Source organism: Sciurus vulgaris (assembly GCF_902686455.1).
Source record: "Sciurus vulgaris genome assembly, chromosome: 13".
In the NCBI taxonomy this organism is placed as follows: Eukaryota; Metazoa; Chordata; class Mammalia; order Rodentia; family Sciuridae; genus Sciurus; species Sciurus vulgaris.
In genome coordinates this window covers 71,331,194-71,349,114 of record NC_136474.1, presented here as the reverse complement: position 1 = coordinate 71,349,114, position 17,921 = coordinate 71,331,194, and the positions used below count along the sequence as shown (strand labels likewise).

The following is a 17,921-nucleotide window of genomic DNA, read 5'->3' as shown; positions in this document are numbered from 1 at the left end:
CTGATTATAGGCATTACATGTTTATGTATGTGTAAGTGCATTTTAGGACCTGCAAATCAAACTGAAATCAACAAAGCTGTAAATAATCTATCTGAATTTGGTAAAATCTGAACCAAATCCAGAGCATACAATTTTTTTTTTTCTAGCTAAATGATGAACTCTACCAAAAGATTTCCCCCAAATTGCCAACAGCATGGCATCTGTGATGCACTTTCCCCTCCTAAAGCAATTCAAGTGAAAGATTTTCTGATCTAAAGCCTGAAGTAAAGTGAAGTCCCTGGCCAGGGACTTAGTACAAAGCAAAACCTAGGTCCAGTCCATGTTCCTAGGAGCCACCTGCAATGCTGGGCAGACTCTGAATTGACAGATGCACACAGGTTGGCAGCAGGACTAGGTGGGACCCTCAAGGGCAGACATACCCATCTCCCTCTGTGCCCTAGGACAGGCCTTGCTCTGTACCCCACCAAAAGTGTAAGAGTTTGTGTGGCCTGACTTTGGACATACAGTTGTCCTTTAACACTCTTGGGGATTGATTCCAGGACCCCTGCAGACACCAAAATCTGCAGATGCTCAAGTCCTTTGCATGAAATGGCTTAACATTTACATATACTATATGCACATCCTCCTGTATAACAAATCCTCTCTAGATGAGTTATCATGCCTCAAACAATATAAATACAATGTAAATAGTTGGGATTCTGTGTTGATTAGGGCATAACAATAAGAAAAAATCTGTATATATTCAGAACAGACAACCTTTTTTTAAAAAATACATGGTTGGTTGAATATGCAGATGCAGAACCTGCAGAAATGGAGGACTGAGGGTATTCAGTTCTAGCCTGATGGTAAAAGCAACCCATTTACCCCTTGTCTTAGACTCACATTTGGCAAAAAAAAAAAAAAAGGGGGGGGGGTGTGTTGGGAGAGAAGGAAAGGAAGGAAGGAAAGGGAGAGGGAAAAAAAAGAAGAAAAGAAAAATGTTCAGGATAGCCGTGACTGAGGAGCTGGTGTGGTGTGAATGTGAAACTCTCAAGATGGAAAGGGAGGAGGAGGCGGCTGCTCAGGACCTATTCCAGAGAAGGCCTTCAGGCCCAAAGCCTAGGGCTCCAGGGGACCAGGGAGCTTGGGTCCCAGGACTGGTAGCAAACAGTGCCAGCAATCCTAGTCAGGATACTGGAAAGCATGTTGGAAACTAGGTTTGACAGTTGGTCAAGATGGCGTGATACATGTGAAACCAGTAAGAAGAGACCAAGAGTGTTCCTGGTGGGGTGACCGAGGACCTGCCAGCACATGGCAGAGGCCAGTGAATCAGGAAGTGGCAGCCAGAGGGTCTGACATGCAGTCCCCAGGGGCAGGGCCAAGTGTGGAACTCAAAAGGCAGAACCATGCAGGTCAGAGCTGGGAGGGACCTTGGCTTCCACATCTGCTCTGAAGGTCATGAGAGGTGAGGGAGGTGTCCCAGGCCAGTGGATTCAAGGAGGAGAAAGTCTGAGAGGGGACCCTCCCCGGGCCATCGAGAGCAGTTCCTCAGCTTTGTAACATCAAGTTTTTCCCTGGACGTTCTTGATGAATGTATTTGTGAGAATCCCACTATGAAACAAACTGAACCCCAGATCCAGTTAAACCTCCTCCTGTTACAGGTGAGGACTCTGAGACCCAAGGACACACAGCTACCCCATGACAGAGACAGAACTAAACACCAGAACCCAAATGCAGGCCCAGGCCTGGTGTGATGAGTGCTCGAGGGTGGGCTGATCCTATCAGAAGCGTTCAGGGCTTTTGCTGCCACGAGCTGGTCTCAGGAGAGCCATGGAACCTGTCACGGCCAGTTTTTCTCTCAGTCCTCCCATGCCAGGGAGCAGCCTGAGTCCTCACGGGAAGGTCCTGTGTGCTGCAGAGATGAGCCTCCACTGTGGCTTGAGGACTCAGCAGGGTTAGGGCTTCTATTTCTTAGCAGCCCGTAAGTGGGGCCCTCTCAGGCCGCTGTGGGGCTCCAGGCCATCTCCACAGGCCTCCATGGCATGCTCTCCCTGTGATTGGTGGGCAGGCCACAGTGCTTTCTTGCAATTCACCCCTGGAGGGAGACTGTACAGGCTCTGGGGTCAGACAAGTCTGGGTTCAAGTTTGAATTCCACCATGTTGATCTCAGGCAAGTTATTTCTCTGAGCCTTGGTTTCCTCATATTGTAAAACGGGCAAAACCATGCCTACTCCATCAGGTCATCGTGGGGATGAAAAGAGATGAGGACTCTAGGGTGCTTAATACAGAATCTGGCACATAGCAAGTCCTCCATGGACCACAGTTACCATGCAAGCATTACTATCCCAAGTCTGCAGCACAGCATCCTGAAAATAAATGAAAAGCAAATTCCTCATCTGGAGAATCTAGGACTGCCTGAGGAGGTTCACTTCTCACGTGGCTCCTTTTGACAGTCAAGATCGCAGCATAGGGTAGATGTCCTCTTGAGCATTTTCCTCTGGGATCTTCTCCCTCTCTCCCTCTCTCCCTCCCTCTCCTTGTGATACTGTGGTCCTGAGTAAGCATACATGTTCATATACATATGCAACAAATGAAAGTGTCACAAAAAATTTACCCTCCCTCTGTGGATATTCCATGAGATTTTCCATTCCATTTCTATTCAATTCCATATAGTTTTTGAAGTACTGCTGGCAGCTTGCTAAACCACTTCACAACCTGCTGATGAACCCTAACCTGTAGTTGACAATCCATGATTTTAAACTACGGTTTTCAAACTTCAGTGTGAGATAGACCCACCCCTAACACAATCTGAGGAGGAGTTTGGGCATCTGTATTTTTAACAAGTTCCCCAAGGCTCCTGAACCAAAGGGTCCTCAGTCCACACTGCAGTCTTGCTGGTCCTTCATGCTGGTGGATGCTCATGGGGTAGCTGCTGATTAACTGCCCTGGTGGGATAGCTCTCTTTTAAAGACAAATAGTCCCTCCTGGAACTGAGCAAGCCCTGGTCATCCCTCATCTCCTCCTGTCCTCTGCTCTACAGGATACCTCTGTAAAGTGAGGGCACCCAAATGAAGGGCCAGGGGCATAGGTAGGGAGGGCGGGCCAGCTTGGAGCAAGTGAGGCTGGGGCCTGGGGTTGGGGAGAGAGAAGGAAGGATTCTCACCACTGCTGCCTGGAGGTCTGATTGGTGAGTTCCCCTGGATCTAATGCTCCTGGCTATAGAGTATCCAGCTGAGCACCATGTTGAGGGCACTTTAAAGATAATGGAAATGGAGGTTCATAAATAACTTGTCCAGGTCACACAGATAGTTAAGTCAGGACCAGAATCAAGCTTGACTTGTCAAATTCCATCATAGTCTGTGCCTTCAGCCAGTCTGCTGCATTAGTCCTGTGGTGTCTGAGGCTCAGTGACCCTGATCTGGTCTGAGGGATCAGGGAATTTCTGTAATTGCAAGGCATGAACAGGACCTCCTTGTGGTTGCTAGGCGACCATGCAAAAGGTCCATGAGCAGCTGTTCCCCAGTGAAAGGGTCCAGGCTAGGGAAGAACTTGACCTCACCTGCTTTTGTCTTCTGTTCTCATCCCCTCTGGTCACCCCACTCAGTTGTCCCTTACGAGATCACCCTCTACACCAGTGATGTCTTTGCTGCTGGGACAGACGCCAACATCTTCATCGTCATCTATGGCTGTGATGCTGTGTGCACTCGGCAGAAGTTTCTGTGCACCAACAAGAGGGAGCAGAAGCTGTTCTTTGAGAGGAAGTCCGCCTCCCGCTTCATCGTGGAGGTACCTGGGCTCAGCGGGCTGCCTGCAGAGGTGGCGGGTCAGAGAGGTGGGGAGAGAAGCCCTGTGGTGAGGGCAGGACATGCCCTTCATAGTGGGAGATGGGCAGCTGGTCTAGTCTCTCTGGTCTTTAGAGCCTCCAACCAGCCAGGAGGATGGGGACGCTTGCTCCTCCCCTCCAGGACCGGGATCAGGACCAGAGGCAAGGATGAGTGGCCAGGACATGGGAAAATGAGAGGAACGATGCCAACAGGGCACCTCCTGTGAGTGCACCCCTGGACCCAGTGGAGCAGGTCTTCCAGGCAGGCCAGTTTGGGGGCACAGGGGTGGGTGTGAATCTCACCACCAGTGATCACAAGGAGATAGGTCTCCCACTCAGCTTGCGAGCCATGAGCCAACAATCTGATACAGAAGAACATCTGTGTGTTCCCAGGCTCCCTGTCAGGTCTGGGCAGTGGGGGTTTTGGCTGACGTTTGCCGTGGGTGTAGGTCCCAGCACCCTGGAGTCCCACACCCCTTCATTCAGTGCCTTCTCATCCTGCCTGGCCCAGGGTCCCTGCTGTGAGTTCAGCGGTGGGCGCGGGTTGGGGGGAGACACAAGAGCAGGAGAGGCCCTGCTCCTGCCTTCAAGAGGCCTGTAGGGTGCTGGGTCTGGTGATTGTCGCCATCATTGTCCCCGTGGGTCAGAGGACACTGACTGCAAAGGTTTATCCATATTCATTCACAGAACCCTCACAACAATGCTGCTTTCCCTATCCTTGGGTAAAGAGGGGGAAACCAAGGCCCAGGGCTTACGGGAAGCCACACTGTGAGGATCAGTGGAAGCAGGATCTGGGAAGACAGGCTCTGGAATAGCACCCGAGCCACGGCTGGTCTAGCAAGTGGGCAGAACTTGCCATAGGTACCTGGGGAAGGAAAAGACTGGTTTTGAGCTGGGCATGCAAGTGGGTACACGCAGGGACAAGGGGGAGGGGCATTCCTTGTGAGGGGCCAGCATGGCCAGCAGCCCAGAGGAGGCAATAAGTAAAGCTATGGCTCAAGGTTTGCCCGGAGGGCACAGAAGGAGCATGATGTGACTTAGGGAGAGGGCAGAGACAAGGCAGGACTTGGAAAAGAGCCAGGGACCCCAGAAGCCTGGACTCCCCAGGTAACGGGGATCTATAGAGATACTCCTTCTTTTCTGGTGGTGGGAAACAAAGCCCCAAACTCTTCCTCATTATCAATCAGTCAGTCACTGTCCCGGGGACCCCTGCTCCCTCCCCACCTTCTCAGACACAATTCAGGCACTTGTGGGAAGGTCTGTCACCTTTGTTGAGTCTTTTAACAAAAAAATAAATAAATAAATAAATTCAAGGCTGATTCATTTACCCACACAAAATTCACATCTCACCACCCAAGATGTTGTGGTGTGAGTCATCTGAGCCCAATGCCGTCAGCAGCTGAGGCTGTGGTTACACCTCAGCAGGACTTCTGGGGACTTTCATCAATGAAGTCTCCATTAACAAGCAGCTATAATTTGCCAGTAATTTGTTGCTATTTTTTTTTTTTTTCTTTTCAAATCTATCTGGGTCTTAGGAGAGTCAGACCTTGAGAACACACAAATACCACAAAAAAGGGGGAAAAAAGTCTTTGTCTCTAGCCCCTGCCCCTCCTCCCGCCCACATCCCTCTCTCCCGTTCTGTTGCTGGGTGGATCTCCAAGCGAGAGGGGATCCCTAGGTGGCTTCACTCAACCACTAACCCATGAGCCAGCCATCACCTCTCCTCCTTCTAGGACACAGGGTTGTCTGGGAAAAGAACAATAAGAGCCAAGAGTCCTTGAGACCTTCCTATGAGCTCCTCACGACACGTCCAGGAGAGTTGCAATATAATCATCCCATTTCACAGATGAGGAAACAGCACAGGAAGGTTTAGAAACTTGCTCAAGATTTCCTAAAACAACAGAGCTGGGCTCTGCACTCCAGAACCTTCTCTGTTTATTTCTTTTACCTCTCAGAAGAATGCCAGTGTCCCTTCTGATGCTGATATCCTCTGAGGCCCACCATCTGTGACCAGCAGTCCCCTGAAAGCCTTCTGGCTTTTGAGGGATCACTGCCGAGTTGACCACCTGGTGCATCCAACTGAGTAGATGGTGGACTGAGGTCTCAGACGTATCATTGCAGCCAGAGACCCGCACATCTCCACCCTCGAGGCAGTGGGCCAGGGAAGGAGGAAAGAGGCCTGTGGACAGAGGGAGAGTCAGTGACCCTGTACTTCCTGGTCCTACCAGGCCGCTGGGTCCTAACGCAGAGATCCCAGGGACACTTCCCGTCGCTTCTGTGCCTGTCCCCGTGGGGAAGAGTAAGGCCTTGTCCACAGCCTCCAAGGCGGTGAAAACCTCGATCTTTGTTTAGAGACTCAGAACCCTTGGGGGCTCCGGGGACCTCCTGAGGGTCATCATGGCCACTGGTTCCTGCTCCTCTGATGCAGAGCGGGTGGTGGCAGTGGTGCTGGGTGGGGTGCCGCAGCATCCTTGACCACCCACAAAGTGTACAGCAGTGTGAGGCTCTGCCAGGCACTCGGAGCCAGAGAACAGTGACCATGTCCGTGACCTTAGTTCTAGAAGTGACCCCTAAGGGGTTCCCCCATGCCCCAGCATCAGCTGAGCAAGATGCATTCTCCCCATTTTATAGACGAGGATCTTGAGGCCGGGAGGCCAAATGGCTTGCCTGAAGTCACATAGGTTAGAGGGGCAGAGCCAGGGCAAGAATCGGGAGGATGAGTGCCGATACCCTGCCGCCGCAGCTGGGTAGGGAGGCCGGGGTGGGAGGCAGCTCCAGCTCATGCAGAGGTCACTTCCGGATGAAGTTCTGGAGGCTTTGCATGGGTTGAATGACTCAATCGATCATCCGACACCATTCTCTCATCAAGAGCTCTCCTTCTATACCGCAACCGGCTCTGCCACCTCCGTGTGGCCCCTAAGAGCTTGAGGGAGCAGGCTGGGCAGCCACCTCTGCAGACGCTCCACCCCAGTCCCCAACTCTCAGACCACACCACATGCGTGCACTCTATGGACCATCAGCCAGGACGTCTGGTGACATTGCCGACTGCCCCTGCCTTTCTTTTCTCTTTGCTCTTCCCCATCTTGTTCCCCTGATCCTCTTACGGATGATTCAGGGTGTGGATCAATACATACAGCAGCACTTTGGAGAAGGCGCCATGTGAGAACCCAGAGAGGCCAAGAGTCTCACAAGGGTGCTTGAGTTGGGCTGGTTGGGTGGGCAGCCTGGCAGAGAGAGAGCCCCTACAGGCACGCGGTGGACGTGTGCATGGCCTGGCCCTGTGCTGGCCACCTCACCACTTCCTTAAAGAGGAGTCAGGGACCTGTCAGTCCTGAAAGAGCTGCTCCCTTGCACGTGCCTGTATGTTCCAGGCAGGAGAGAGAGGTTGGCTTCCCTCGTGCCCAGTTCGGGGCTTGCCCTGGGCACACGCACCAGCTTTTCTGTCAGGGGGTGGGGGCTTGCACACACCCCATTGTGGTGAAGGGACCTTGTCACTCCCTTTGCAGGGAAGGAAACAAAGTGCTCATTCTTTCATCATCCCGACCCCTGTTGACTGAGTGCCCAGGTCATAGGCACTTTTCCAGCTTTAGGGAGACAGTGGTGAAAAAAAGGTGCCTGCCCTGTGGCTTTCAGTGGTAGAGGAGGAAATAGGTCTGATACGGTGGTGGAGGAGGCAGAAGGCCACACACAAACTTCTGACTGTGGGAAGTACCCCCAGGGGGAGCTACACCAAGCTGAGAAGCTGAGAGCCCGTCATGAAGAGACTTGACTTTCTTGGGGAAGTCCAAGGGATTTTCCTGAGGAGGTGAGAGGAAATGATCCTTGAGCTAAGACCTGAGTGATGAGATTGGACAGGTACAGGATTAGGCATGGGGATGCAGGCAAAGCACATGCAAAGGCCCTGTGGTGAGAGAATGTCAGGTTTGCAGGACTGGAATTTGTGGGAGTGTAGAAAGGGAACGGCAGAAGAGCAGGGCCTCTGAGGGACCAGAGGGATTGCACAAGATCAGCCTGGAAGGACAGCAAGGGCAGAAGCATAGCTCCTCTTCTGATACCCAATTCAGTTCTCCAACAGGGAATGGGCTGCTGCGACAGCAATGGAAGACAGGGGGCGGGGCTCCACCTTGGAAAGCAAGACCACCTCCAGAGAAGTAGACGATCTGGGAGCTGGAGTTAAGAGTGACTTTAAGTGGGGGGCCAGGAAGTGAAGCGGGAGCATGGAATGTGCAGAGGAAGGAGAAAGTGACCCCTAACAGCTCAAAGGGACTTGAAGGTGGCTGCTCTAGTGGGCAGTCACCAAGGCCTTTCTGCTAACCTTGGGTGCCTTTTCTCCCTTTCAAAGCTGGAAGACGTGGGAGAAATCATTGAAAAAATTCGGATCGGGCACGATAACACAGGCATAAACCCGGGGTGGCACTGCTCCCACGTGGACATCCGCAGGCTCCTCCCAGACAAAGACGTGAGTTTTTGACTGGTCTCCTCCTGCTCCTCCTCTTGCCCTGTTCCGCCGGAACAGATTCGGGTTGATTCCCTTGCCAGCTACTTCAGCCTTATTAAATTGAAATAAAACCTCCTAAGAAAAATTCACCCAGTTCACTCAGAGTACAGGAACTGATTCTGGGCCAGGGCGGAATCTTCTGGAACGGGCTCTAGTGGTCAAGGAGGAGAGTCTGGGCAGCCATGTCTCTGCTCCCCACGTTGAAGGCCACAGTACTAGGGAATGACCAGAATGTCCTTCTGCTTCTCAGAGTCAACTGGCAAGAGGGAAACATTCTGAAGCCACAAAGTCTAAAGTTAGGAGACAGTTCTCAGCCACAGCAGACAGGAATGATTTGGAGTGATTTAAAAGTATGGAACTTCCTCCCGGAATCTAAACGTTTGGGTTGCGGTTCAAATGTCTATTTTTAAGTGACCCCGAGAACGGCAGCCTTCAAGAACCAAACACTGATGTGGTTGTGAATGTCTTTAAGGAAGACTCGATCTGCTTAATAAAACAAGCAGGGAACACCGTGTGCGTGATTTCAAATGAAAAGAAAAAGGAATGGAAATGCCTTTATATTGATCGCATTGGTTACATACATGTCGAAACTGATCAAAATGCATACTTCAAATGCGTGTATTTTACTGTACTTCAGTGTTACCTCAATAAAGCTATGGGGAAGGGCTGGGGATGTAGCTCAGTTGGTAGAGCACTTGCCTCACAGGCCCAGGGCCCAGGGCCCTGGGTTCAATTCCCTGCACCGCAAAAAAAAAAAAAAAAAAAAAAAAAAAAAAAGAGACTAGGTCGGCTGAACTGGGCAAGAAGGCTTCCTGTGGCTTTTGCACTATTTATGAGGCTCCATGTCACCTGTCCTTGGTTCAATTAGTATTCACACGAGTCTCTGGAATTGGCAGTTTCCCACCAGGGGCTGATTTCTCCTTCCCCCTCACCCCAGGGTACGGAGACTTTGACTTTCCCATGTGATCGATGGCTGGCTGCCTCTGAGGATGACAAGAAGACCATTCGAGAACTGGTTCCTTATGACATCTTCACAGAGAAGTACATGAGAGACGGGTCCTTGAGGCAAGTCTACAAGGAGGTGGAAGAGCCTCTGGACAGTAAGTGCAGGGCCACCCACCACCAGAGGCGGCTCCGGGACATGGCCTCTTGCAGAGCGCTGCCCTTTCCAGGCCCAGCCTTCTCACGCAGGAGGAGGGTCCACTCTGCCTCCACGCTATAGAGAGGGTAACTGAGGCCTTCGGAAGTCCCGTGACCTGCCCAACCACACGCAGCTAATGAATGGCCAAGCTAGACTTCAGAGTTTCCTGCTTCACTCCAAAGTGTGTTGTTCAAATCCCTTCCTGCTCCAATCTTGTGATGATACATCCCAGTAGGGGGTTTTCTGTGTCTGAATTATCTGTGTCCTTGCTTTCTCTCCCCTTCATATATTTGCCTACCAACCTGGGTGGATTGGTCCCCTCTGCTAGTGCTGGGTCCAGCTGCTCCAGTGGAGAATGAATTCAGAAGCATCCTGGTACTCGGAATGTAGCTCAGGGGATAGCACCTGCCTCGCATGCAAGGTCTCGAGCTGGATGCCCAACACCACCAAAAAGAAAAGAAGAATGAAAGAAAGCAAGAGAAAAGAAAAGAAGAAAGGAAGGAAGGAAGGAAGGAAGGAAGGAAGGAGGAAGGAAGGAAGGAAGGAGGAAGGAAGGAAGGAAGAAGGAAGGAGGGAGGAAGGAGGGAGGGAGGAGGGAGGAAGGAAGGAAGGAGGAAGGAAGGAGGGAGGGAGGGAGGGAAGGAGGAAGGAAACAGGCAGGTCCTGGTTGATTTGTTCTCTGTGGTTGGGTGCAGTGACAGAGGATCCAAGGTCCCAGGTTTATTTTCTGTCCAGACCAGCCCTTTCTTCATTCTTCATGAATGTAATTTTCTCTACAGGATCTGCACTGTCTTGACCACTCAATTCTTGGGCATCCTCCTTTGCTTTGGGTGACACTGTCATATTCTGGTTCTCTAAGTCTTACTCTTCAGCTTTCTCCTCTGCGCGTGTGTGCACACAGGGATACATATTCTTCCTGTCCCACATGGGCAGAGTCACACCTCTGTTTTGACCAGCGATGGCGTGGTCCATGTCAATCTCCATGTTAGTCAAGCTCCATATTATTCACCAGTCAATCATGAACAAGCTTCAGCTATTTCAAAGATCAACTTCACTTAAAAGAGTCAGACTTTATGCCACTGAAGATAACACAATCTCCTGTGAGCCTGTCCAGCATGAAAGTCTACATGGACCCCAGAAGCTCTAAAAGTTTGGAAATCCAGCTCAACTTTGTGGTATTACCTTCTTGGAAAACTGGAAGAAATCCCAAGACTCCAGTAAAATCCAAGATTCCCATGTAAAGCCAGGGGAACAGATCTTTCTGCCCACCAAGCAGTAAGACAGTCAAAAGACAAATATCATTTTCCTTTTCTATCCAGGAAGAAAAACAGCTCTAACTCCTGGGCTCCTTGATCTCAACTTCCACTCACTTGGAAACAAAAACGAGTCCTGCAGCTCTCCCTACTTCATACTCCTTTCTTCAAATTTTCTTTGCTATTGAATCAGGGGATGGTTCTCTTTTCTTCTTGAACCCCAGAGGATGCCCTGGACAGCTGTCCCAGCAGTGCACTTGGGCTGTTCTGTATGAATCACTTGCCACAAAACCCACTCGGAGCTCGGTGATGTTTCTAAGGAAACATCTTTTGAGCTGTGGCCTGGGTGGGGTGGGGAGGGAGGAGGATCCAGAAATAGCTGGATCCTGCACACCGCATTGCTCAGCACCCAGAAGCTGCATCTCTTCTCCTAATTCCCAAAGGACTGGAAAAATCAGTGGGGGTGGAGTAGGGGAGTAGGGAGGCCATTTAGTCACAGCCCCTGGGGACACATCAGCACTCTGGGACGAAGGCTCCTAGAAAAGCGTCCTAGCAGGCTCACCCACCCACAGTGATTCCATGTGTGGAACAGAGCTGAAGGCAGTCAGGAAATGGAGGGGAGGAAGTGAGAGGGGAGGAGAGTCAACTGTTGTGTCTCAACTGTGACAAGACTCCTAATGTCACTTCATGTCAATATTAGCCTGGCAGACTTGGATGATGTTGGCTCTTTTAAGCAACGAGAGATTTCATTTACTAAGGCAGCACAGGAAGTGCAGGCTGGACTGTGCACTCACTGAGTGGGGTGGGGTGGGGGTGTGATGAGTCCCTGGTTGCCCTCAGGTTGGGGTCGCGCCTCTAACCATCAGGTCTCACAATGCAGCAGGAGCAGAGTTCATTTGCATGTGCGAGTTTGATGCTGGGGTCTAGTCAAGGTGGAGGTGACCACTAGGTAGCAGAGCAGGGATTTGAAGCAGGGGAGGCTACTGGTCTGGAGATACAGACCCAGGAACTGGAGGAAGACAATGCCGGGCTGTGCAAGATGAGAGCTGAGCCATGTGGGTGGAACTGGGAGACCTCAGGATCCACAGGGTGGACAGGGGTGCACGATGCTGCTCGGGAAGGCACATCCAGAGAGGCAGAAGAAGAGTACGCTGCGGAGGAACCTCGTCTGGGGGTGCATGTGCCCGTAACCAGGAGAAACCAGAGCCCCTCACTTACCCACACTGGGTGAGAGGTGGTCGTGGGCCCACTGGCCAGGGCTGGAGAGAAAGCCCCTCTCAGGTCCTGCGGTCCTGTAAGAATCCTGAGGCTCACAGGAGAGCCTGGTCCTTGGTCCAGGGTAGGCGCCACTCCTCCCTGTGCCCTCTGCCACACACTGTGCCACTGTTGCTGTTGTCTCTCTGCCAACACTTGGTGCCATTTCTCTGGGTCATAAACACAACTGCATGAACCCTGGCTTTGTCAAGAGATCCTCTCTTCTGCCCCTGAGCCCTTCTTCAGGCTTCAGGTCCCCACATGAGCCAGGCAGCCATCTCCCTAACCGGTCTCTATGTGCAGATGAGGGTCCCTACTTCGATGAGGATGAGGGAAATTGGCCTCGAGCCTTCATCTCAAAGCTCCCTTGGGGAAAATCCAGCTAAGTCCTCTCATCCTTGACCTGAAACTCAAGATCTCCTTGGACAGAGGAGTATGGAGAGGAGACAATCACTCCCGGCCTCCATTCAAAAGATTTCGGGGAGGCTGGGATTTAATTCAGTGGTAGAGTGCTTGCTTAGTACATGTGAGGCCCTGGGTTCGATCCTCAGCACCACATAAAAATAAATAAAATAAAGGTATTGTGTCTATCTAACAACTAGGAAAAATTTTAAAAATTAGAAAAAAAAGGTTTGGAAGGCTTGCCTCTTCCCACGAAGTCAGAGGTCGGAAGAGGGGCTGTTTCTTCTCCTTCCAAGAGGCCACAGCAGAAGGCAAAACAAGAGGCCACTAGCTTCCATTTTCCTTAAGGACTTTCCATAATCATTACCCCAATATGTATCAAGTGCTTCCCAGGGACCCTGGGAAACAGAGGAGGGATCGTGGTCCCTGGGGCTTTGAGAAGAGTTTGTCTGAAGCCCTGGGGGAAGGAAAGGGGTGTCAGTAGGTTGGAGAATGAGTGAAAATAAGGAAATGGACACGGATGGGCAATTATCTTTTCAAAAGTATTGTATTTTCCCAAAATCCAGTTAGAAGGATCTGGTGTTGACAACAGTCAGATGGAAGGCTGGGTGATTGACAGCGCGTCCCAGCAGGAAGATTTAGTGACCACAATGTGGGCCCACTTCATGTGGTGTTTGGGGTCTTTCTCCTGGACACTGAGTGGCTGCATAGGTGGCTGGTTTGAGGCGCATTAGGAGAAGTCTCCATCCATGCTTTGGTTCTCTGGGAGCCCCTGGGGTCTAGACCAGCGCAGTGGGGGGCGTGGCTGAATGTGCATAACTGAGCAAGAGGAAGGCCCTGCCTCCTCCAGGCCCAGACCAGACCTCACTCCTCCTACAAGTCCGACCCCCCCAAACCTAAGGTGCTGTTACCCTTTTCTTCCCTCTGTCTGTCTTTCTGTCCGACTTCCTGCCCAGTCGTGCTGTACTCGGTGCAGATCTTCACAGGGAATGTTCCAGGAGCAGGGACGGATGCCAAGGTCTACATCACCATCTACGGAGACCTGGGGGACACCGGGGAGCGGTACCTGGGCAAGTCAGAGAACCGCACCAACAAGTTTGAGAAAGGAACGGTACGCGGGGCGGGGCGTGCTGAGCTCACCCCACTTCCCTTCTCTTCCCTGGGGCAGTTATCTGGGTGCTGGCTCTCCTTGGCTCCCAGGGATGTTCAGAAATTCTATGGGGTGTTGTGAACCCTCATTTGGGCTTTTGGCCATCCCCTTCCCCCATAGAGCAGCCCATCCCCCTCTCCCAGCAGATGTACCTGCCCAGGGTCCCACAGGTGAGGTCGGGTGGGGCAGAAGGTGGGCCTGGAGCTCCACGTTGCTGGCTCCAGGGGACAGTCTCAGCTTTGCCATGTGTGGGAGGTGAGGGCTGCAGAGCAGCAGCGGCTGGGCCAACAGAGACTTGACCTGGGGGTCTAGTTGCCTGGTTCCGCCTTCAACTTCCCAGACCTCAGTTTCCTGATCTGTAAAGTAAGGGGTCAGATTTGATTTGTCTTTGATTTGACTTTGTCGTGCAGAGCATAAGGCCCTCAGGAACCATGGGGGATATGGGGGGCAGACAGCCCCCACTACCACCCAGGTAGGACCTCTTTGACCTGGCCTATTTATTGGGGCACCAAGCAAGCCCTCTACCAAGCAAAGGTTCTGTGACTAGTAAAAGGCTTGAAAAACCACATGACCAGACAGTGTCTAAGGTCCTTCCAGCTTGGACATACTGTGATTTTCCAAGAAGGAAGTCTGTCCAGAGGGACCTTGAAGCAGCTCAGCTCTCCCCCTGTGCCCTGCCTGCCTTGACCCCTTCACTTGACCCACAGCTTCTTTTCCTTCTCCTCTCCATTCATCTAAAACGTCCCCAAGCCTCCACAGGCTAGGAGATCACATTTGGGGAACTGGCTCTTAATCCAAGCTGTGGTCTTGCTCACAGTCGTGTGGAGGGATTTCACACATCAACCGATGGGTATTTATCAAGGGTGTCCTAAAGTCTGACCTTTGGCCAGGCATGACCCTTAGTGTTAAACCACTTGCTACCTATGGAGGAAATCAGACCTGGGGCAAGAAGAGTGGGTGTCATCTAAGTGGGTCTGCAGTGGCTGGTGACCCCAAGAGCCCGGCCTCATGGAAGGAGTTCCAAGCTGGCAGGCAGATCCCTGGGAGTCAGACCCCAGAGCTCCCATTTATCTGTTCCTTCATCTAGAAATAAGCCATTTACCTTTACTTCAGTTCTCTGCTTCTGAAGTGGGGATGTAGTATGTGTGCTAAGTAGACCCTGCCCTGAGAAGCAGGGCGAGATGTAAGAGCATCCTGCATCACAGAAGACAATTTAAAGTCACACACACACACCCTGTAAGAGATGTACTTGTTCACTGCCCATGTACAGTAGCTAGGAGGAAGCCTATCCTCCCCTATCCATTTTGGAAAACATGGAATGCCAAAGAGGTCAAGTGATGTCCCTGACCCCAGGGACATGATGAAGTAGTACCCAGATGCTGGGGTCAGATCACCTGAATTCAGATTCTTGTTCTAATACTTATTATGTGGGGCAATCTTGGGCAAGTTACTTAGCAACTCCATGCCTCGGCTTCCTCCTCATAAAATGGAGTTAACTTTGAGTCACTGTGACAGTCAACTGAATTAAAACCTGTGAAGTGCCTGGCACACAGTTGAGTCCTTGTGCTGGGTATTGTCCCGGCTTGGCAGAGCTCGTTTGTTCTCTGCCTGCTTGGATGCCTGGTGCCAATGCCTGGAAAATGATTTGGTAACATAACAATGTGCCACATACAGCTAATAGATCAATTTTTGTGCATGGCAGTATTTACAGAGCAAAGAACAGGTGCTCAATAAATAAATATGTGTTAAGTGAACCAATGAATGAAATTTCGAATGCCTGCAATGCCACCCGTCCTCCTCTGTCTTCAGATTCGGCAACTGCTACGTCACGAGAAAACTCACCCCATTCTGCTCCATCACGTTCTGCTCCGTCTGCTGGCTTTGGTGCTCCACCAGGACAGCTGGAGCTTCCTCTGGATCGGTTACTATTTATAGGACCTTAAGTTCAATGCTGAGCATCGAAAAGCTTCCATTTCTCTAATCACTTGCTCTGGAATCTAGGGGTCACCTCTGATATCCATTTTTCTGTCACCCCTCCTCCCCGCCCACATCCGATCAATCTTCAGATCTGGGAGCTTCTCCCCTCTAACTATCCTCCCGTCAGTTGAGTCAGCTCCATGGAGACTCAGCCCTTCCCCTTCTCACCTGGCTTATCGAACAGGCCAGGTCTCTCTGCTCCAGCCCCACCAGCCAATCCATCTTCTTCTGCTCCCCTCAATTAACCTGTCCAAAGCTGCTGGAGTCACTACCACACTTCAGTCCTTCCGGGGTCCCCACAGATCCCAGGTCTCACCTGAACCCTTCACATGACTTCCTGACCTTCATGACACCACGTGTGGCCTACCTGGAATGTCCCTGACAGACCACCAGGCCCAGTTTCCAGAAAGTTCCAGGCTTTCTCCTGTCTCCACACCTTCTTCGATGCTTTCTCTGAATACTGGTATGTGTGCTCAGAGAACACGGACAAGAACATTCTGTGGTTTCACTTTTTTACATGAAAGACATCATGCTGTATAAATACTTGTCCAACTTGCCTTTGGCATTCAGTGGGATGCCTTGGCAATCTTGCTGTGTCGGGATATTCAAACGTAGAGGAGTTGGCTCTTCTTTGTAACCACCGCGCACATCCATTCCGCGGGAAAGGCTGTGCCAGAGTTGTTCAGCTTTCCCAAGAATGGAGCCTCAGCTGGCTTCCAATTTCCCACTGTCAACTTGTGCCACAAACCTTCTTGTGCACATGTGAAAGTCTTCCTCTAAAACAGATGCAAAGAAGGGGAAGGGCTGTGTCGCAGGCTGTGCCCATTTTTACTCTAATGAACTCAGTTTCCGGTGTTTCAAGTCATAAGGAGAAGATGAAGACCCCTCATCTGTCACTGTCATGGCCGTCAGGTGCCAGCCCCTCACACAGTTCATCAGGGTTCCAAACACCCACAGGTTCATCCCAAGAGAAATTTGGGCAAAGGCAGTTTTCTCCAGGGAATTGCATGTAAGAGTGGACTGTCGAATGGAGCCGTTACGGAAGCGAGGTCTTGAACTTGGATACCAATCACTTCTCTCTGGGCTTTGGACCTGGAGGGTTCCCCACCTAGGATGTGTTCAGTCATAATTAGGGAGGACGGCAGGTCCTGAAAGGAAGGGGTCAGAGTGGGATGAAGTGGGACGCTCCCCACCAAGTTCCCACCCCTGGACTCCCCAGGCCGACACGTTCATCATCGAGGCTGCTGACCTGGGCGTCATCTACAAGATCAAGCTGCGCCATGATAACAGCAAATGGTGTGCAGACTGGTACGTGGAGAAGGTGGAGATCTGGAATGACACCAACGAGGACGAGTTCCTGTTCCTGTGCGGGCGCTGGCTGTCCCTTAAGAAGGAGGATGGACGACTGGAGAGGCTTTTTTATGAGAAGGTACGGTGAGGGGTGATCAGGGCCTTAAACATGCCTATCACCATCTTATACCTGGGGAGGGTTCTTGAGGCAGAAGACGTTGGAGCTGTAATAGGCCTGAGTGATGCTTTTCTGGACAGGAGTACACTGGGGACCGCAGTAGCAACTGCAGCAGTCCCGCTGACTTCTGGGAGATTGCCCTGAGCTCCAAGATGGCAGATGTGGACATCGCCACCGTGACAGGACCCATGGCTGACTATGTTCAGGAGGGCCCAGGTAAGCTGAGCAGGGAGCTCTGAAGAGGCACATGGAAATGTTTCTAGGCTATTCTCGAATGGGCTGTTCTTCAGCCCCGGGGTCATTGATCAGTTAGGTCCAGTGCTTTGTGATTTCCAGTGTTCATATGGATTGCCAGTTTTCATCCCCACAACAACCCTGTGAGGTGAGAGGCAAACTGCATTTAGAGATGGAGAAGCAAAGGCTAACAGATATGAGACCGAGGATACCTTTTATCCACTGGTCCCCCACCCTGCCCTTGCCCAGATTCTCAGAACACAGATTCAGTCCAGAGGGCCTGGGACAACCAGACAGAAGCCAACAGCAACAGTGCAAATGCCCTGCTGTTGACAGTGCGCTCAGCCACACGGAACATGATGTCAGGTGTGGTAGGAACAGGGGAGGCAGTACCAAGCTGGTTGGTTGGGGACATAAGTTCCATTTCTGTTCTGACAATAAACCCAGCTTTGGACAAATCAGTCTCTCAGCTTCAGATTTTTCTTCTTCTGTAAAACAGCATCATAATTCCCTGACAAGTTCCTTTTGCCAGATCTTTGAGATAAGGTGCCTCTAGACTTGCCTATTGAACATTTAAATACACTGCTTTCCTTTCAGTCCCTGAAGCATAAGCTGTGACCATGTCCCGCTCCAGGAGATCACATGGTGGGTCCTGGGGTCAGGCAAAGAGAGCCGATCTATGCACACACTGCCTCTCACACTGTGAATAGAGGACCCCCCCGCCAGAGCACCCCCAAAGTGC

At 51.4% G+C, this 17,921-nt stretch overlaps 1 protein-coding gene across 2 annotated transcripts in view; it reads left to right on the top strand.

Annotated features, from left to right (window-relative positions):
- Positions 1 to 17,921, top strand: part of LOXHD1 (lipoxygenase homology PLAT domains 1) — a 162,154-nt gene that overhangs the window by 110,906 nt on the left and 33,327 nt on the right. For both annotated transcript variants that reach the window (XM_079108765.1, XM_079108764.1), the window contains 6 exons: positions 3,584 to 3,765; positions 8,145 to 8,261; positions 9,238 to 9,400; positions 13,307 to 13,461; positions 16,697 to 16,906; positions 17,026 to 17,161. In XM_079108765.1, the coding sequence (XP_078964891.1) occupies positions 3,584 to 3,765; positions 8,145 to 8,261; positions 9,238 to 9,400; positions 13,307 to 13,461; positions 16,697 to 16,906; positions 17,026 to 17,161 (963 nt within the window). The remainder of the gene's footprint in view (positions 1 to 3,583; positions 3,766 to 8,144; positions 8,262 to 9,237; positions 9,401 to 13,306; positions 13,462 to 16,696; positions 16,907 to 17,025; positions 17,162 to 17,921) is intronic.